Here is a 22,101-nt window from a genome sequence, read left to right as displayed (position 1 = left end):
ACGTAGGTAATTTATGAGTACGTCGGTGGTATGCCTGACGTTCTTTCGCTGCTTGTTCGGCGTGCTCCTGTGCTATCCGGTGCGCATTGGCCATTCGAAGGTGTAGTTCCGCGGCGAAGTTATCATCGACATCGTATCTAGTCCTAGTAGGACGAGTAACTAAATCAAAAGGGTAGGTGGGATCCCTACCGTAAAGCAGAAAGAATGGACTGTCATTTGTAGAGGCGTGTATGGTGGTATTATAAGCGAATAGAGCATAGGGTATCCATTCATCCCAATCTCTTTGATCCTCGGCGACGTAATGTGATATAATGTCTATAAGAGTTTTATTAAATCGTTCGACGAGTCCGTTACAGGCAGGATGATAGGCGGTTGTTAAAAGTCTTTTAATGTGAAGTAATTCACATACCTCCTTAAACATTTTGGAGACTAGATTCGGAGCTCGATCCGTAAGAAGTTGAAGAGGTGTTGAATGTTTTAAGACGATGTTAGTGACAAAAGCTTTGGCGATTGTTTTGCTATGGATGTTAGGCAAGGGAATAGCTTCGGCGTATCGACTAAAGTGGTCGATAAATACCAGTATATACTTATTTCCGTTCGTAGTGATAGGTAAAGGTCCCACGATGTCCATAGCTGTTCGCTCAAATAAGTGTGTTAGAGGCGGAAATAGTTGCAGTTCCGCTTCCTGTTGTTTATCTCTTCTCTTTTGTAAGGCGCATCTTTGACAGTTTTGACAATAAATTGTTATATCTTTATTCATAGTTCGCCAGTAAAACAATGATCGAAGTTTTTGCTTCATTTTCTGTGCTCCCAAATGACCTCCAATCGGAGAGTCATGATAAATATGTAGAATATAAGGTATTAGGACTGATGGTATAACTAATTGCTCGAGAGAATCTCCTTGCATAACAGATTGTCGGTGATAAAGTGCTCCTTCCTCATCTAGGAAAAATTGGTTTTCAAAAGAGGGGTCTAGAGCTGATTCGTCTTCCAGTTTTTGAATGATAGGATTCCATAGTGCATCCTTTCTTTGAAGGTCTCGAATTTGTGTCTTTGAATAAATGGGTTCCAATTCTGTTGCTTCTCCGATTTGTCGAATTGGGATACGGCTTAGTGCATCCGCATTTTTATGGCAATTCCCCGCCTTATGTTTGACTTCAAAATCGAATTCCTGTAAGAAGATAATCCAACGGGCGATTCGAGAGTTGTTACTAGAATCTTTATTACTAATGAGCCATCTTAAAGGGCGGTGATCGGTAATAATTGTGAACTTCCTTCCATATAAATAAGGTTTAAAATATTTAGTGGCCCAGACAACTGCTAAGCATTCCTTTTCGGTGGTGCTGTAATTCTTTTCTGCTTTCCGAAGTATGCGACTGGCATAGGCTATAGGCATGTCTCCTCTCTCGTCCTCCTGGGATAATACTGCTCCTAGAGCGTCGTTAGAAGCGTCTGTAGCTAAGAGGAAGGGTTTAGAAAAGTCCGGGGACTTTAAAAGTGGAGCGGAAGTCATTATTTCCTTAAGTCTCTCAAAGCTACGCTCCTGTTCATCCTTCCACTGGAAGATGACATCGTTTTTTAATATATCGGTTAAGGTTTTGCGATAGCTGCATAGGAATCGATATGGCGTCGGTAGTATCCGGTTAATCCTAAGAATGACTTGATGTCGTGTTTGTTTGTGGGTCTGGGAAAGGTCAAGACGCAGTTGATTTTATCGGGATCGGGTCTTATTCCTTCATCGGAGACATCGTGCCCTAAGAATTTGATTTGTCTTTGTAGGAAATGACATTTTTTTGGTTTTAGTTTTAACCCGGCTTCGGCGAGGCGTTGGAAGATTTGTTCCAATCGAGTTAAATGACTTTGAAAATCGGAGCTAAAGGTTAAGATATCGTCCATGTACACTAGACAGGTTTTCCCTTTTAATCCGTGGAGAATGAAGTCTGCGGCGCGTTGCCACGACGCTGGGGCTCCGGAAAGGCCCATAGCCATACGGTTCCACTGGTAGTGGCCGTCAGGCGTAGAAAATGCTGATTTTTCCTTGTCTTTTAAGGCTAATTGCCAAAATCCTGATATTGTGTCCATAGTCGAAAAATATTTAGCTTGTCCCATCAGACTGAGCGCTTCTTGCACTAGAGGCAAGGGATAAGGGTCGGTTTTGGTAATTTTATTTAACTTCCGATAGTCAATCACAAGACGCCATGAATTTGGCTCTTTCTTTTTAACCAATAAAGCGGGTGCTGACCAGGGCGATTTGGAATGAGCGATTATTTCATGTTCTAACAGTTCGTCAATAATTTTATTCATTTGTTCTCGCTGTGCATAAGGTATCCGATAGAGCGCTTGATATATAGGGCTAGCGTCTCCCGTGTGAATCTCATGTTTCACCACTTGGCAATATCCCAAATCGTAGTCGTGTGTTGCAAAGACAAAATGATATCTATATAATAGATCTAATAGAGGCTGCTTGTGGTCCTTTCCAATGTGAGAAGATTTTATTTAGTCAAATAGTTGACTAAATTTCTCTCTTGAGAGCTTCGGAGTAGAGCGTGAATCGACTGAATTCAGAGCGAGGGTAGAGTCTTCTCTCGCTCCCACAAAAGTTCCGACACATTCACCTTTTGACAATTTTCGAGGCTGGGTGGAAAAATTAGTGATCCGAACAGGTACTTGTCCTCCCCTTTTTGTTTTGGCTAATATATCGGCGCATACTACTCCCTCTTGACTAAGGGTTGTGGATTCTATGATCCCGAGTTTGCCTCTCTGCTTTATGCCTGAAATTTTTGCCATAGTGACAAGTTCCGTTCTCGGGGGAAGATTACAGTCTCCTAACAAAATCACATCTGGAGAGTGTTCTAAAGAGGTAGGGTTAGACAAAGTGGCGTTGGGACTCGCATGTTGAGAGTTGATAGGTGTACCTCGCTGATCCCGGCTTCCCTTCACCGGCGCGAGGGTCGTTGAGTTCCTCACTCTCCGGAGCCGACCGGAAGTTAATCTCCTCTCCCTCGGGCAGAATTAATTTTTCTCTCGCTAAACAAATCATGAACCCCTTGGCCGTAATGATGTCTCTCCCGAGGAGTCCATCGCAGGGCGTAGTTATGTGATCATCTACTATGTAACATAAATAAGAGAAGCGCAAAGGCCCAATCCCAATCTGGAATTGTCTAGCTCCATACGTTTTTATTCCATGGCCGGTAACGCTTTGAAATAATGTCTTTCCTTGTCTGGGGTTTAATTCAAGGTGAGCTACTCTCTCTGCCAGCGATTTAGATAATAGTGTTACTTTGGAACCAGTATCGATAGCTAATCGGGCAGGATATCCGTTAATTGTACAAGCTAAACTCGGTTCTGAGTCTCGATGTAGAGACCTAATTGTCCCTCGGTTTTGAATTCTTGACGGCGCATTGCTCCTCATCGGAGGGATATTCGGTTCGGACGACCGGAACCGAGAATCCGGAATTCCTCGTATATTGGGAGTAACCCGATGCATGGCGGGAGTACTCTGCCACTTCTCGGAAGGGCCCCCTTTTAAAATTCCTCCCGTTAACTTTATTAATTCGCTCGTATGCCTGTCTATTAGGAAAGGCGGCGTTTCTTCGCATTCGGGGGTCTCCTTGGCCTCTATACATCGTAGGACGATTTCTCGCGCCGTATCGAGGCGGATATGCAGGTTCTCGACGGTCTCGATTCTCATTTCTCGCTCTCCCTCTAGCTACATCTCGGGTCCCTCGGGAGTTGTCGCTCGCTCGCCTGGGTAAGTATTGTGGTCGTGAATCTAGGTAACTCCGAGAACGCCAAAATGGCGGAGTTCTACGTCGGCCACCTTCCGAGGTTCCCAATTGCCTTAATTGCTCTTGGATATTCTCCAAGGTTTCCTCCAACCGATTTGGATTAGCAGTGTTATCCTCTTCCTGAGTATCACGTGGATTATTTATGGTTCGGATTATCGCTCGAGATCTTCCCGTTAATTGTTCTATAGTTTCTTCGCTGATGGCGACTCGCACAGCCATATCGAATGTGTCTGGTTCCCTGCTCATTACGGGTCTTTTTATGCGATCATTTAGCCCACTAAGGAATTGCACTCTTAACCTCTCGTCCCTCTCTTTTTGTTGGCATCGTTTAATGACGGCTGCTTCTCGAGCATCCTGACTGGTATGTTCGATGACAGTTTCGGCGGCTAAAGTTTGTAAGCGTACGGCGTACGTTTGTACGTCCTCGTCTCGCGCTTGTACACATGCATGGAATTTTTGAAGCCTCAAAGAGTATGGAACTCTTTCGAATCGTTTGATCATGAGTTTCTTGAACTCGTCATAGGTTTCCACCGCTTCCATTTTCTCATCTTTCCAGGCAAAATCTCGGGCTATCCCCGTTAGTTTTAATTTAGCTACGCTTAAGCATTGCATTTTAGTCCAATTGGTCAATTTGGCGATCTCGTCTATGGCAGGAAGGTAATCCGTAACCTTAAGCCCATCCTCGCCGCCTGAGAATGAGGGGATTAAAGGGACAAGGGCTCCTAATCCACCGACGCCTACCCCACCGATGGCCTCTCTGCGCGCGGGACCCTCTGCTCCCCGCGCAGGTCCTTCTGCTCCTGCCTCCATCCTAGACTTGATTCACAACTATTAATTCACACTGTAGGGCCTACGGGGCCTCAAGCATCCCACTTTGACACCAGTGTGACCGGGGGGTTGGCACCTCTTTCGGTGTCACGTCAGGTCTGACACCACCGTGTCTCGGCTGACACGGAAGCCGCGGCGATTCTACGATCGGTCGCGCGAGCGGTCGCGTTTTTCGGGCGATTGGATTCGGGATGGAGGACAAGAGATAACAGAGGCCATTTTAAAACATAAAAATGGCCACAGCTGTTGAATGTAATTCTTAGCAGTAATATTCCAGAAGATAATCAAAAAAATTTGTTTTTAACTGATTGGTATTTGATAAAGAAATGCCAGTGTCCTGTTAATTTTCAGAATTCCGGGTATTTTGGGCAAAGAACACTTCAAATATTGTATCAAGTCCAGTGACCATAGAGAGAGAATTCAAACAGTTCGCATGGTGAAAATACCTTTGAAAGATTGGAGTATCTGGAATCGGAGACAGTTTTTTTTGCCATAAAACAATTATAAAAAATTATTTTATGGAAAAAATGTATTCAGTATTTTTTGTAGAAGAAAAATATTGTAAGATTTGATGATTTTGAAATAAAATATAATTTAAAAGACTAATGCCAAGAGCCAAGTTACTCTCACTATAAGAAAATTTATTAATCAAAATATCTAGTATTAATGGAAACATACCAACCCTTGGGATGATGATTACATCATAGACAGTCTTCCAATCAAAATCCACACTAATATAGTTCGAAATTACTATAAAATTTAGTTTTGTGCAACAAAGTAGGAATGCACCCTGTAGGTTACAAAGATTCCCAATTATACAAGAAGCAAAGACAGGGGCACAAGAAAAATCTATTACTAGTTCTTAATTTTTTTTGCCTTATATCTAAAACTCAGAAACAGAAAAACAAAATTGAAATGCTAGTGGATAGTAAGATATAAGAAAAGAAATAAAAGGAGATTGTCTACCAGGACGAGCTCCTTTTGTTACAGACTTGTGTTATAATCAAAAAGGCTTATCATTGAGAAGCTGAATTCAATAATGTGTTCATCTGGCTTATCATCTTTACGTTTTTTCTTTAGTGTAACAAGTCCTGTTCCTATCTGTACTGTAATAGAAAATTCTTTCAATATCTCTACCCGTCTGAGGTCTCAGAGTCAATAACCAGCATCAGGGAGAGTTGTCAATAATCCTTATATCTTCAAAATTTTGAAGATGTGTCAAATAATGGACTTACTGTAAAATTAAATAGCGGCCAGTTTCCCATAAAAGTCCTCCTGGAAGGCATCCCACTTGGCATATTGCTCACATGTTGCATTGCAGCAATTGTGATTGATCACAATTGCTGCAATGGATACTTTTATAAACCCGAGCAATGCTGAGTGTAACAAATTAGTAAACTGATAAAATTATAACAACTGATGTAACAAGAATGATGTCATGTCTTGGAATAAAAAAATAAGTGAGTATATTTACAGCATTCAGTCTTTATGGAAATACTAGAAAATGAATTGTGGTGACAAAAAACATAAATTTTCTTAATAAGAAATTTGAAAAATTTATCAAAATCACTCATATTATCAATTTTTAGAAATCAAAAATATTTTCTTTTGGTTCCTTTTTATGTGTTTTTTAGGGGGATAATTAGCAACATCACAACTTAGAATTATTGTAACCCTGGTTTGTATCATAATGCTATTTCAAATAATTTTATACTGTATTTTTAAACGAAATTGCAATTTCTTTAAAAATACAAATGTCTGATTATTCAGAATATTTGAAATAAAATCATGAATAGATTAATATTGTTTTCAGAATCTATGTAATTATAACACATAATCCAGTAACTGTAAAATAAAGAATCTTGAATATCAAAAGTTAGCCATTTGATTTTGTGCAGAATGATTCAATTTAGTACAGCTATAAGTATGTAGCATACTTGTCTTTGTATATTGTGGAGTATATCATTTAACAACATGCTGATAAATTGTTAAGTTTCTAATATATGTTTTTACTTATTCATTAAATTCATAATTTTACTTATTATGAATTTAATGATATGACAACTGTGCATTAATATGAAAAACAATATTATGTTATAATTTACGTTTTTTTTTTTAGAAAATAACTTACCTAAAACAACTTCAACGGGAGGAAGACAAGAATGAAAAGCCTCGAGTATGTCAAGTAAAGTAGCATGGGACTGTACAACACATTTTATGTAGTCTGAGGAACCTTCTTTACTACAAAGTTCATTTAATCTTTGTTTATCAACTTCATCATATGTATGCTCACTTAAAAGCCTGAGAAAAATCTAATTACAAAATTCAAAAGTAATTACATTTATACGATAAATCATTTGAAATAATTGATTTTGTTAACTTAATAATCACCTTTTTAGGAATAGCCCTAATTTCACAATAATTGGTAAAAATTTCTCGAAGTGTACTGCATTCTGGTAGATGAGCTAAAGTTTTTTTAGCCTTATCAGTTTGAAACTTCAATTGACAACATACATCAGCATATCTTGTTACTTTTAATCTATAAAATATGAAATAATTATAAATGATTGATATATGTGTCATCTGTAAATGTTGTGTCTCTTAAGATGTATTTCTGTAACTTCTTGTATTTATGATCTGGTCTTGGTATGGTAATCGTGAACTCTTTTTATCTTTCCAAAGAGGCATTTTTAAATCAGCCAGCAGTTTGACACAGTTCTATCAATGAAATCCTGGCTGAGATCAATAGGACCAGCCAGATTGAGTGCCTTTCATAGAGTGCCTGCCAAGCCCAAGAATACCTGATGATGTCTGTGAATTTTCTGCATTTGCATCCGGGTGTGTTGTGTAAGTTTAATGAGGTACTGTTGTTGTCTGCAAGATTATGGCTTTGCATAATTGTGATGTTCCTTATTTTCTATATAAAAACTGTCATACTGTCTGTATTTCTTACTAGTACAGGTTTAAAATATCCATAAGGCCTTGTCTCTTATGAGGAAGTCAGCCTTTCTATGGATAACTTAGGATGGTGTTTGCTGTGTTTTGTTAATGTTGTTTATGTGTTTCTTTAAAGCTACTTTAGTTCTGTGTGTGCTGTTTAACTCCAAATGAATATGTTGGTACTGGGAACATATGTGTTGATTACTTTAAATGTATGTTGTTAGTATTGAATTTAATCTTGTGTGTATGTGTAATTTTATGTTGTTCATGTACATAAGATAGTATATAGTGCATTGTTTTGTTATATTTGACATTGTATCTGTACTTAATGTTGTTTAACCTAGTTATTATATATTATTATAATTGTAATATATCTCAATTAATAGATAAGTCTACAGAAATGTATTAAATTGATTGTAATTGAATGTAAACTATACTTTAAATAATATATAGTGTAACATAAAATGAAAATATTAATTAAATATTAATAAATCTAATATTTTCCCTCAATTATTTTAAAATATCACCTGGTTAATAATTCTTCTACTTCTTCAGGTGAATTTTGACACAAAAATCCAAAAGAATCTCCTGGTTCATAACATATATTCTTGTCCTATTTAAAATTTAGAAACTGTTTATAATAATACTTATAATTAAATAGATAATGTACTTAAAACAAATAAAAAATAACTTTAACTACAAATGAATATAACTGTAGAAAAAACTCTAACAATATTTTGAGGAAATATTTACACAAATTTAAAATATTAATAATTCTAAAATTAAAGATTTATTAAATAAAAAGTTTCTATAACAACAAAAACTGAATAAAATAATTACTTTTTAAGTAAATTATCATTAAATAAAATAAACATCATATTTAAAATAATAAAAAAGCTTATTAGGTGGTCAACCTACAACATCTGCCGTGAATTTCCTTACAAACCATCAGTTAACAACAATGAAATGACATTGTAACTGTCGTGAATCCGGAAAAAGTGGTAGAGACACACAGACGAAACACATTGTAGTGATTAAAACATCTTTAATTGATCAAGTGATTAATATACGTATAAGTCCCTGCACAACTGTGGAGAGTATGTTCGTTCGTGTCGACAGATCGCAGTCGGAATAAAGAAAAGGGTTGAAGAAAAAGAACTATAAAATATTTTATGGTTATTGGGCAGGTCCCACAAGTAGGTCAAATTGGTTTGCGTCGAGAGTACTGACAGTAACTCAATAAGATACTGATGCATACGTCAGTTATCTTTAAAAAATAATAGTAATAAATAAAATGAAAAGAAATAAATATTTATAACTGGCTACAGAAAATATTTAGATGATTGATCAACCAGCTATGTTCCCATTGCCATCTGTCTGTCTGTCTTTCCTTAATCTTAAGAATGAAGTTAGGTACATGAAATCCAACTCCAGATGTAAGCTTAAGGGCAGGAGGCCCAGATTAACTATGTATGAACTTCTAGTTCAAACTAGAAGTCATGTTATTTCAATTCAAAAATTTTCCCTGAAAGAAATAGATAGATGACTGGCAAGACTCTATTGCTTGCAGGAAAAGTATTATGTACAGGGTCAAGACACTGTTAATTTGAGGCAGACAGCATAAAAGTTAAATTATATACATTAATATTAAATAAAAACTTTACAAAACCTTCTTGCCTACTTAATTTATTCATAAAATAATAAGGAAAATGCTATATTTGGGAAACCAAAACAAATATTTTAATCAGAAACTCAATGCCTTGTCTGGTATCCGTTTCCGGTGCGTTCTGTGAATAATTAAAGTTTATCACTAAAACATTTTTGAACCGTTGAATAATTTTTCTTCAGGTGAAATATACCGAATAACCAATGGAACACAAAATTAGAATGTGAATATTCAAATTAAATCGAACATAGGCCTGATGAAAGTCGTTACGAAGGGCAGGCGCATTTAGTGCGTAGATGATGGCTATTAAAGGTTGGCGTCCATAAGGACCTGCCATGCAACCAATAAATTTAGCTCATATTTTTGGTTGATGCACATGGCGTTAATCAGAAACGTTTTTGTTCTTTTAAAAGAACATCATGGAAAAGTTATACAGTGAACTCTTGTATAATGCATTTCCCTATAAAGCAAAATCTTATAATGCAATGAAAACATTGCAACTAGTACTCATATAAAATTCACTGTGCAGGGGTATATGTTTTCTTCTTCAATTTCTAGGCCTAGATTTAAACTTCCATGAAATCTGATAATGCAGGTCTCAATAATACAATTTCCTATAATGCAGAATGTATTCTCCATGTTGTATGGAACTCTGCTGTGTAGCATTTTTCTTATTATTTTAAATATGGTACCCAGTCCAAATGGTATTTTTGTTCATTTCTTTACATACTAAAAATAACTTTTACTATGAATCAAGCTACAACAGAAATATTACTGTATCTTGATGCATTATACTTATGCAATTCATATATGTTTATAGATGAAATAGATACTTTTTACATAAAATAAAAACATATGAATTCCTACCTGAATATGTACTGTAAGTTGCAATGTCGTTTTTACATCTGAAGAAAATGTTAGTTGCTTTGCTGAAGTAACTGTTGCAGGAATGAGATCGGAAACTGCAGACAGTAAGAAACTACTACTATATGAACATTTTTTGATGTTTTCCTATATTAAATATTTAGTAAATGTTGTTATAATTTGTTTAATTACATAGTATTTTCATTAAAAAGTTCATTTTAAATATTTTAGTAATTTATTCTTTAAACAGTGTGCAGTTCCTGTATCAAAAGGTAGGCAAACACAAACAGTTTTAGTCGGCAAGTCACACAAATTCTAAAATAAATTTTGATTTTACAAATCTTTAATAATTACCGTAAATATATATAAATAATTAAAAATCACATATTCACAATTTTCATATTAACTATAGTTAAAATTCAATACAAACATGAGATTATGTATATAATTATAACATTAATATAAGTAGAAAAAAAGCTACAAAAATTGTTTTCAGACATAATCTAATTAGCGACATTAAATTTAATGAGCATTACTGCAAATACAAATTCCATGAATATGGAGACAACTGTATATATTAGTCAAATGTGTTTAGGCAGTATTTCCATTAAATTATTGTAATCAGTTAAATAATGAATTATAAAAAGAAATGGAATGAGTCAATAAGTAAAATAATGCATAGCATCAAATACCTATATCAATAACAAAAAAGAAATTTTAACTCATTCTACAAGCTGATTGATGATTATCAAAATACAGAAATTTGCTTTTTAAATGCTAAAATGGAAAACCTCCATTGTAAAAATAATTATTTATAAAATACTTAATTTGATATAACAATTAAAATTTAATTAAATACCTTACTTGAAGAATACGTAACAGTTAATGACGATGTTGGCACTAATGGTATTGTTAAAGTATCAGCTTGAACTGATGAATTTCTAAGTAAGGAAGACTTTTTACTTAACAATTCATCAATTTTTAAATTTGAAGTTTTTTCACTTAAGTTAGTAACGTCATCCACTTTATTTACATTTCTCTCTGTCATATTATTATCCATGTTTTTACTTAGATTTTTTATAACAATTCGTTCTGTTAAGCTTGAGTAATCTATTTCAGTTGTGATATTTAAATGAATTCTTATAGCTTTCCATAAACCCTCAATCCAAGGTTCAACACTTTCTTCAAGCCTACAAAAATATTTAAAAGCAGAATAATTTTAAACATAATCAAGAAGAAAGTTTAATTTAAATCTTCATTTAAACTTACCCTATGGCATCATCGCCATATCCAGTTGGATAAAATCTTTTTGCACCCAAATATTCCAATCTTTTGTCTAGGATTTTCCCAAAGTGGCAAAAGCTATTGTAATTTGAATCTCCTAAAGCTTAATAAAAAGTTTTAATTTTCTAAGTTAATAATTTAAAATTTAAAATTTTTTAGCTTATAATTTGAATATCTTAATATTAGTCAGTTTATATTCTACAAACCTATTTGAAATGAATTTCATTCACCATTTAAACTTTCAGAAATTTACATAAAAACTCTTGTTACATATTAAACCAAGTGCTATAAATAGTTCCTTTTGTAAATAAACAAATTCATTCCAATAACTTGCTATCTTAGATTTCATTAGTTTGGAATACATAGCTATGAAAACCTTGCAACTACTTGGCAACACATTGCTGTGAAGTACATTTAGAAAAGATTTTTGAAGAATTTTCTGAAATTTCTCATAGTTTTCCTTATATCATGTCTTGCATATAAAAGGCAAGATATGCATTTCTGCAAACTCTGAAGCCTATATTCTAATCCTTCGGCAAAATCTATGTAAATCAAAACATAAACTTTTCCAAAGAAAAGCTTGTAATTTCCAACACAACAATGCCTGTCTTCACAATTCTAGAAAAATGAAAGTCTGGCTGCAGTCTAACCATATACAGGTATCCCTCATACCTCTACAAAGTTTTGCTCTAATACGGTTTGAAAATTGGAGATATTCCCCGTACAACACGACTTCTGGTTTTGCTCTAACATGGGGTTTTGGAAATCCTCTGTAAAAGGTTTCACAATTCTTAAGTGTAAACTTTGTTATTCAATATTTTCTTCTATTTTTTTCAAGTAAGCATGCATGTTGTCTCAAATTTGCCCATGGATTTTAGAATATTGAAATTTTCAATTTGTTTTGTGTTTTTCATCAGGTTTACTTTAATGAAAACTAATAGAATTTTTTCTTCCTTTCCTAGCTTCCTTACCAACCAAGTGTCATTCTCATTGCTTTCAGCTTTGTCACTGTGTTTTGTTTTTATACATTAATCTTTGTATTTAGTAAAGGCTTATTGAAACATTTCAGGTAAGAGCTATTAAACTTTTTTAACTGTAGGTAAGTAATAATTTGTAAAAAGGATGAATGAAATACAGCTGTATCTCAGTACATGAACTGTTTCCAACTGGAACGATTAGGCATTTGAGCACAAATTCTGGAAAAATTCACTCAGTACTCAACTGAACAAACACAACCCACTAGAACAAATTATCAACTAATATATTTTTGTCATCCATAGAAAATTATGATAAAAATAAAAAATTGAAGATGTTGCTGATATTTCTGATCAAGAACAACAAAAAAGCTTAGAAGATGACAATACTTTGAAAAAAGAAAATGCCCTTGTTTAACTAAAATTAATATAAATAGTACTTTTAACTGTGCTTGTTATTTAATTATTGATTAGAAATAAATTATTGATTGCATTAATTAATAGACAGTAACGAAAAAGAATAGTATACTTTTGTTAACTTCTGGAGCATCATAATGTTTTGCATTAGTCCTTTGTTTCCTAAAGCACAGATTTGCATAACACAACACTTTTTTGGAATGTATCTACCATGTTATATGAGGGGTACCTGTACATGCAATCTCCTGGTTATAATCAAGCCTGGACCTGTCTCCAACAGAAAATGTATGGAGACTTTCGAAAAGAAAGATGACTCAATGCCATCCTTGCACTTTAGAACAATTACATACATATTTAAGTGAAGAACGGAAAAAATTCCCATGCAGTTGCTGCACAAGTTTGTACCTTTCATGCCTTAATACCTTGCAACTGTTACAAATTGAAAAGGTGATGCTATTCATAATCATTGCAGAATCCTAACACATTGAATGAAATTCAAAGACACATGTTGCAAAAGCTCTGCAGATTATAAATTACATATTTCACTAGTAATATATTTTCCTGAAATCTGAGCTTCTGATATGTTTGTATGATCACTTATCTTTATAATAAATTACTTTTTGTTACAAAAAATAATGTGTATTGTACTACAAATTATTTTAAGTTTTTTGGAGAATGAAATTCCTTTTAAGCGGAGTTGTAAAGTATATATTTTAATATAGTAAAATCTTTGAACAACATCCACCCCAAGTACATAAAAAATGGCCATTATTGGGAGAGGAGTTAAAAATTTTACGAATCATATAAATTGAAAAAAAAAAGTTGATTTATTACTGTTAACATTGTAGAAAACATAGTTAATCTGTGGTATTGAATTTTTTATTATTATTAGCCAAAGAAAACTGTTTCAGTTTTCAAGTATTTTAACATAGTAAATTTCTTTAAAAAACTGGATGTATTTAGTATCCAAATTTGCAAAAACCATAAATCCAGTTATCTAATAAACCCATCTTATTGAGATAACAAACGTTTTCAACCTTTTTCAAATATCTTTAGAATTTGAAGATTCAGTTTATTCATCTGTTTTTGGAATTTCTATGAATGTTTAAGGACTTTTTCTGTGATTTCCTACAGTGTTAAGCATCTTGATGTTTTTAAGAAAAATTTACTTTTCACATTTACAGCTAAGTTTATTAAGTATGTAAAAACCTGGTAGCTAAACTAGACATTTTTATCAATAATGACTAATTTTTGTATATTCTATTATCTTCTGAGTATAATTTTGAAGGCATTGGCCATTGTTCAAAGATTAAAAATGGGATGTTTAGTGACCAGTTCCAAATAATAGCCATTCTGACAATGGTTGGAGTGACGTTGTCACCCTGTTGTCACTCTGCTGGACTAATTTTCAAAACTAGTGTTACTGACTGCTTTCTACACTGATAAAAAATTAAAATAAATATAAGCAAGATGAATAAAAAACCTGATAAAAATTATTATTTTTTATTTAACATAAATCAAAAATAATAATTTCATGTTTATCAAAATTTAAAATCAGTTACACTGGTGATTAAATGTTATGTGGTCCTGGGGTCCAAAAATCTCAACTACATTGTACATGAAACTGCATTATAAGAAGGAATTGTTTTTGATATCACAACCCATGTCATATGGTGACCATAGGTTATCAACTTACCATTTGCAACACTTAGACACCCTAAACAATGCATTTTGTTTAGCTATTTCAATATCAAGACATCCGAAGGTGAAGTTGTTTACACAGTTTACACATGAACCACACTTTTGGCACATCTTGCAAAATATTACAAGTTGATCCAATTGATTTTGAACTGTGCTATTAACTACCAATTTAACTCAGTAGTTTACAATAAGATGAATTATAAGCAGTAAGATATGAAGTTGCTAGATAATAAATTGGAATCCTCAGGCTGTTCATATTATATTCATAATTCCATCAAAGCACATTATATTGAATCACCAGTGTACTATTACATATTATTATTTTTGTTATGTTTTGAAATTGATGATAAAAATAATTTGTCAACAACTCCCAAATGATCTCTAGTAATTTACTGATCCTTTTGACCTGATTTGGAATGTCTGTTTTAGAATGTCTTTGAATATATCATTTGATTTATAAAATATATTAATCTCATTGTTTTTACAAAGTATTAATTCTAATGAATGTAATTTTATGTTCTTCTTTATGTTGCTAACCCACATGATACTAACTAATGATGATATTTATTTTTTCATTTTAATAAATACATAGTAATACATAAAATCTTAACTTACCAAGCAAAGTATAATATACTCCTTTTAAGTGATCTGGTGGTAACGTTCTTTTAATAATTCTACGCCAAAATGTAATTACTGTTTGAGGTGGTTCACCGTCACCAGTCGTTGATACAATTATTACAACACAATTTGATTCTTTAATGCTAAACTGTGAAACACAAATATTAGTAATTTTAAATAATAAGCTATAAAAAATTAACTAAATTATTTATTTAATGCAATATAATATAAAATTAATTATATTTTGTAGTAGCACATATTTATATAATTCATGGCACTACAAGATATAATACAAACATTATATATTGTACATATGATGATGATGAATAAACATATAATCAGGGCTACTTTTCAGCTGGAATACACCAGTATGCCATACAAGCAGATGGCAGATGGCAGATAACAGGTATCAATAACTGGTATGTAATACTGGCAGTGGCTCAGTAAAAAGAATTCTATATGTTCAGTCACTATGTATGTACCAGCCGTAAGTTTTTAGAAAAAGATCACTGCATATAATTAATGATTAAAACACAATCACTCATAACTGTGAAAACTTGATAAAAAGTACAAAAAATTAAATACCAGCAGAAAAAAGTAAAATAGAGCTAATGTTAATAGAGTTAACTTTCACAATGTAGATTCCTTCCTCTAGCATGAGTCATTCTATGAACTGTAAACTCAATATCCTCTCCTTCTCCCTCTCTCTTTCTTATGTCTTCTATATCCTCTCGCCTCTTCATACATGTACGGCAATCTCCAGTTATTTCAACAGCTATGAGGTTGAACAACATGGGCAAATGATGTTGCCACCTTTACAAAATCGCTGACCCGGACGGCAGGTGAGGTTTGTTCGAACAGAAGTTCCTAACACATGCGCAATATCATTTTACAATGCAAAGAATAACGTGCATGCTGGTTCTAGATCAGTTACAGTTAGGGACTAGGGACTTGCGTAGGAGTAACATACAAGCAAAAGAAAAAAAAAAAGTCGAAAGGCAGGTTGCGCGTCACACATCAGCATAAACAGAGTAACATGGCGGAATGGCAGATGAGTTTCAGTGAGTGTGAGGTCTTTCGTTGTTCAAATGGTGTAAATTTATAACAATATTTGCAAGAACTTTGTTTCATCGTAATTTCACAATTGCTACGAAATTCCCGGACAAAATTAATAGTTCACCCGGACAGTCTGGGAATTGACTCACTGTCCGGGTGAAAACTGGACGGGTGGTAACACTATGGGCAAACATGTTAGCTCTATTCCCCTTTCTTCTGCTGATATTTGGTTTTTTATGGTTTTTATTAATACAATTTGTTTTATTTTATATTTTTTATATTTTTACATTTGGAAAATTAATATGCACTTGGCCAGCCCGTCCGTGCTCGGACGGGCTGGCCAAGTGGAGTTTTCCGGGTTTTCTCCACGTTTGTAACACTGGAATAGGGGCCAGTTTCCTTGACAAGACCTCCCAGAAGGCATTTTTCCTTGCGTAACATCGTGCACCAGAGAAGGCAACAGGGAACCACTCTGGTTGTAACTTCCCCCAGGATACACCTTTGTGCCTTAACTAACCACTTATTAACCTGTGCTAGGTGCTTGCTGACATCTGGATTTCTAATATGGCACACAGAGAGAGTAAAATTTATAAATATAACTCACTGCATCACTGCATCAATCATAGGGATTCAGAGCCCTATCTATCTGAAAGCAATTATTATACAAATTTTTATATTTCTACATTCATTAGTTAATTTTAAATTTTATTTATATATAGGTATGTTCTTTTAATTTAAATTTTGTACACTCAAACCTGTTTTTGTGCAGTTTTTTTTTGTGCGATTTTTTATACATGCAATGTTTTTTGTGCAATTATTTTTGTGCAGTATACCAATTTGATTGAAATTCATATATCGTGCACAAAAAATCACACAAAACAAATCACACAAAAATAGACTGCACAAAAACAGGTTTGAGTGTATATGTTTCCTTTCTAAATTTGGAAAATTAATTTTACTAATTCTAGATTATTATTTGTAATGAGCAATTATTTGTTGTGACATCATAACAATGCCAGGCAGCAATTTTTAATCATATTTTTAATTTTTTTTATTTAAAATATATGCTCTCCACCTCAAATTAGTAGTGGCTTGCCCCTGTACATCATACTTTTCTGTTAGCAATGGAGTTGTTTCGGTCATCTAACTAACATGTTTCAGAGGAAAACTTTTAAAGTGAAATAATGTGACTTCTCGTTTGCACCAGAAGTTCGTGTATATAGTTAATCAGTAGTGATGTAACGAATATTCGGTTACTACCCAGTATTGGCCTATTCGGCCTATTTTTCACTATTTGGCTGAATACCGAATATTTAAATCACTATTCGGCCGAATACCGAATACCTAAAAACAGGAGTAAGAAATAACAAAAACACAATAAATTAATCATTTTTGTAACTTTTATTAATGCTGAACATTAAACTATATTTTTATTAAAGTTAATAAGAAATAGCATCTAACTCTAGTATTAAATTATTTCGTAGTTAAATAATATTATAGCCTTTATCTAGCCCGATATCTTATGGCATTGATGGCGTGTAGGTTAGAATGTATCGGGCATTAATGTTATTGTTTAGTTAATTATGTTATATTCGTATTCGCGTATATTTTAATATTTATACGATATTTTAAAATGAGTTACGAAACGTTTTATTGAAACTTATCGTATTTAATGAAAGAATTATTTATCTATTTCTAGAAGATGAGTAACTAATATATAATTTATTTTATATATAAAGCAAAGAATGAGCATTTTTCATTATATACAAAAGATAACATTTGAAATCATGTTAATTTTAAAAATATTGACAAAAACAATAGCAACAAAATATCACAAAACTTCACAAATAGAAACTCCCCAATAATATATTTGAACTGTTCCACAACTGGGGAGAAACTAGACCATATTATGTCACCACTAAAGTATATCCTTAGGGTACTATTCAGTCTACAAATACGTAGTAAAAACAAAATTTTAGTGTTTAATTAAAGAGTTAAAATGATCGATTGCAAATAAAATAACTTATAAGTTATAACTTACATCTAAATACCAACAACTGCCGAATCATATCGGGCTATTTATGGCTATTACATAAATTATAAACCAATTTGGCACTAGAGGTAGACGTTAGGCTCCATCTCATATTAAGTTTAATAATTATAATTTAATTAATTAATTTAAATAATTTAGACCTAATGGAAGAAAAAATCGTAGTGACAGCGGGCCAATAGAGAGCATGGTGCGCGATCTTTGCCATAATGCGGTTTGCTGCGCCAATTTTCGTACGTGCGTTAATCAAGCCGAATAGTTTGGCCGAATATTCGGCCATTCGGCAACGCTCCTAGCCGAATATCCGGTATTCGGTTGACGGCCGAATATACTATTCGTTACATCACTATTAATCAGGGCTTTGTGTCCATAGGATTTCTTTATCTGATCTCGTCTTTCACGTATCTGACTACATTCTCGAGATTATGGAAAGACAGACGGACGACAGTGAGAATTTATAGGTCTACAATTTTTTCAAATTGCAGCCTAATCATAATATCAAGTCATAAATAATTGTAAGGATTTGGCCCTTGTTGAAAGGGCTAAGTTGACCCGACTCGCTACCCTCACTGCCAGTCAGAATGTCGCGAAAGGGCCTTTACCGTATGGGGGTAGTGGTTTAACAGACGCAGAGAGACTCACACAGAGACCGTAAATCCAAAATGAACACGTTTATTTATATGGAGGCATCATGCTTACAGATTCAGATTGGGCCAAAAAATCGTCCAGTTGCCGTATGGTATCCTCGACAAACCCGGTGCACACAGATGTCCGTCTGTCTTTCCAGCGGTGGTTTCCGTCGAATCGGGCATTGGAGGCACGGAATGCCGAGAACATCTTCGGGAAGTTAAGTCCCTTTCTTGTTCCTGCGTCCGGAGGCTGTCGGATCTCTCCTCTCCTCGGTCCTTCCTCAGAGTCCGTTAAGGGTTTCTCTTTGTCTAAACTTCGAAGTATCCACTGTCCAAGTGCAAGGATCGACGTTTTCAAACTTCAATTCTACTGCCAACAACTCCTCTCCTCTGGGGTCGCCGGGTTTTTATATCAACTCTTTCCCCAAAATTTCGGGGTTCTGGTTGGTTCGATCGAGGGTCTAACTCCTACCTTATTGGTCTCCGTCTGTTGCCAGGGACGCGATTCGGGCCACGGAGTTGCTGAAGATCCCCAAACTCCCCCACCCGGGCCGCTCCCCGTCCGAGTCGGGTCAAGCCCTTCCCGAACGACGGTCCCGTAAATTACACTCTAAATGTGTTTTTCTGACTCGGAGAAGGTGCAGCTGGGACCATTCAGCCCCGACCACCGCCCCCTCCGATGGAGAGCCGGACAAATTCCGCTTTGAACCCGGTGTAAAACAATGACCCACAATTACCCGGCGGACGATCCCTCAGTCGTTCTCATGATGTACGATCGGGGATCTGTCAATTAGGTCGGGAATGTGACAATTAAATTGTCTCGTGCACCCGTTCCTCGGCCACCTCGATCTTATTTACGGAATAAATCATCGATTTAACGACTTTAGCTCGACAACCACTTTGCCAATAAGGGGGGGTGAAATCCCGGCCCCACATAATTATAATAATTACAATTAATCCATAATTATTTATTCAGAAACTGAACATGCATATTTTATAATGAAATTTTAAAAATTCCATTATAAAAGTAAAAAGTAAAAAGTTATTTTTTTTTTGCCAATATCCTTACATTGCTTAAGTATTTTAAAGTAATTTTTAACTAACATCTAATTTTATTTATTTAATTATCCTAAATGACGAATCTAATATTTAAAAAATTTATTTTGCAATTATTGTATTGTCTTCTTAATCAATAATTATTCATCATAATCTAATCTTAAATCATTATATTGTATTTTCCATTATCGTTTTATCAACTATTATAGAATTTATCAATACCAAATTTATTTTCAATGATATAAGTCATATTTTTAATTTTAAAAATAATCAAATTACTGATATTATATTATCAGCTTTTTTTTAAAAATGATTACAAATATTAAAAATCAACAAACAACTAGACTTTCACTTTCAAATTATTTCATCTAATTTTTTATATTAAATAAATTATTTAATAAAATTAAAACTGCAGTATACTGTAATAAATTTCACTTTATTTTAATAGTGATATTATTATTATTTTATGTTGGGTTTAGTGAGTTATACTAATTAATTTAATTTTTATTTTTTTATATCACACCGGTTATAGGTTCTAAGTGTGCAGAGTTATACTCAGTTGACAATGGTGGCTGTGTACTATGCTGGACAAGAGTCAAGGCCGTAGTAACCAAAACAAGACAAAAATTAAATAACTGTGTTAGTGTGTGTGTCTGTATTCAGGAATTTCCTAACAATATGACATGTATTCAATATAGTGGCCTTCTGTAGTGTAATGTATGTGTTTCTATTCAATTGTAATGTTCCCAGGCTTTTGTGCAGTGTGTGTGGTATGACACGTGTAGAGGAGAGGATGACAGGTACAATAAGCACCCTATCCATCCTCCAGAGATGCCTTATTTCCCAGGCGAGTTCTGTGTACTTGCTGATTTTTTCAGTGCATATGTTTTTGCAGTACATTTTGTGTGTTGTTTTCCAATACTTTCTGTGGATACATTGCCACAGAAACACCAGGGCTAGGTTGGTTCCTCACATCTGTTGAGAGCATTGCATTAGCCATGCTTGGGCCAGTACTGCTTTTGCCATCGGTAGCCAAAGGAGACTGTGGCCTATTTTTTGAATGTGAGCCTCTGCCTAACCCACGAATGCAAACCTTGTTAACCCAGGTGACATCTGAGCCAGTAACACACTTAGACCTGGTTGCTACCATGGTAAATAACTCCACAGAATATGGGTGTGGTCACTCTTAACTTTATTTCTTCCCATAGACCTTACTAGCATAAGTGCCCCTACCAGGAGCTTGTGCTCCAGCCTGATTGCCGTAGGGATCAGTAAGATTACTGGGCTCTACCACCATGATCAAGTGGTAACTATGGGAAAGTTTATTATTATTATTATTATAAATAATTCAGTTCTGTTTCTTTATTTAATTAGTCACTAAATCAAAACAAATTTTAATAGAGTAAAACTTCAATTTCTATAATTCAATAAAAGGAAATGTTACGTTGTACATGACTTTCCTATTTTCATTATGCATTAATCTGCAAAACAGTCATTAAAAAATTATTGCTACATTTTTTGAACTCTTTCTTCCCTGTGAGCACTAAGAGGGCCTTTTATTCCAGGCCCATCATGGGTTCAACCAGGCAGACAGCAAAATAACCAGATGGTGAGGGACAGAGCTTGATGTATCTGGGACAGGCCATTTCAAAAAAATCTTGCTATTTTTCTGACTGCTCCAATTTGATGCCAGATCCACACCTGCTTCAGTCATCAAGCCAGGTAAATTATTGCTACATTAGAAAGTGAGTTATAAAAAGTAGCATCTCTGTGCCTGAATTATACTTTTATAAATAAAGATAATATAATATTATACAGCATGATTATAAAGTCACTCTGCAGTGGGCGGGAAATGGATGATGCTTCCAGGAACAAAATAATAATGTCAAGGCAGACCACACATCAAAAGAGTTAAAGTAAGTTATGATATCACCACTCAGCCTAATCCAGTGATTCTCAACCTTTTTTGTCACGGTACACTTTTAATAATTTAAAAATTTGGCAGCACACACGGTTACTTCAGTAAGTACCGCAGGACATCATAACAGTGATTTTTAAACATGGTTGATTATTTAGATCGCATTTTCTAAATGCTTTGGTAACTACTGGCAGTTACTGGTAACACCGGTTACTATTTCCAAAAGTGCTCCAGGAAGGTAGAACTGATTGAACTACTGGTCTGATGTTGCTTATGTATGGATATTCATACATAAAAAACTGACACACAAAC

General features: G+C 34.2%; 1 protein-coding gene across 1 annotated transcript in view; it reads right to left on the bottom strand.

Moving 5' to 3' along the window:
- LOC136975553 (methionine synthase reductase-like) overlaps positions 1-22,101 on the bottom strand; it is a 44,081-nt gene that overhangs the window by 8,339 nt on the left and 13,641 nt on the right. The window contains exons 3-9 of the mRNA XM_067270625.1: positions 15,078-15,228; positions 11,356-11,473; positions 10,946-11,276; positions 10,090-10,233; positions 8,084-8,169; positions 7,008-7,155; positions 6,748-6,928 (exon numbers count right to left, since the gene is read on the bottom strand). Coding sequence (XP_067126726.1) covers positions 6,748-6,928; positions 7,008-7,155; positions 8,084-8,169; positions 10,090-10,233; positions 10,946-11,276; positions 11,356-11,473; positions 15,078-15,228 — 1,159 coding nt within the window. The remainder of the gene's footprint in view (positions 1-6,747; positions 6,929-7,007; positions 7,156-8,083; positions 8,170-10,089; positions 10,234-10,945; positions 11,277-11,355; positions 11,474-15,077; positions 15,229-22,101) is intronic.

This window comes from Centruroides vittatus, unplaced genomic scaffold, assembly GCF_030686945.1.
Source record: "Centruroides vittatus isolate TY-2023 unplaced genomic scaffold, ASM3068694v2 contig_375, whole genome shotgun sequence".
NCBI lineage: Eukaryota > Metazoa > Arthropoda > Arachnida > Scorpiones > Buthidae > Centruroides > Centruroides vittatus.
The sequence above is the reverse complement of the archived record's forward strand: the minus strand, read 5'-3'. Positions and strand labels throughout refer to the sequence as shown.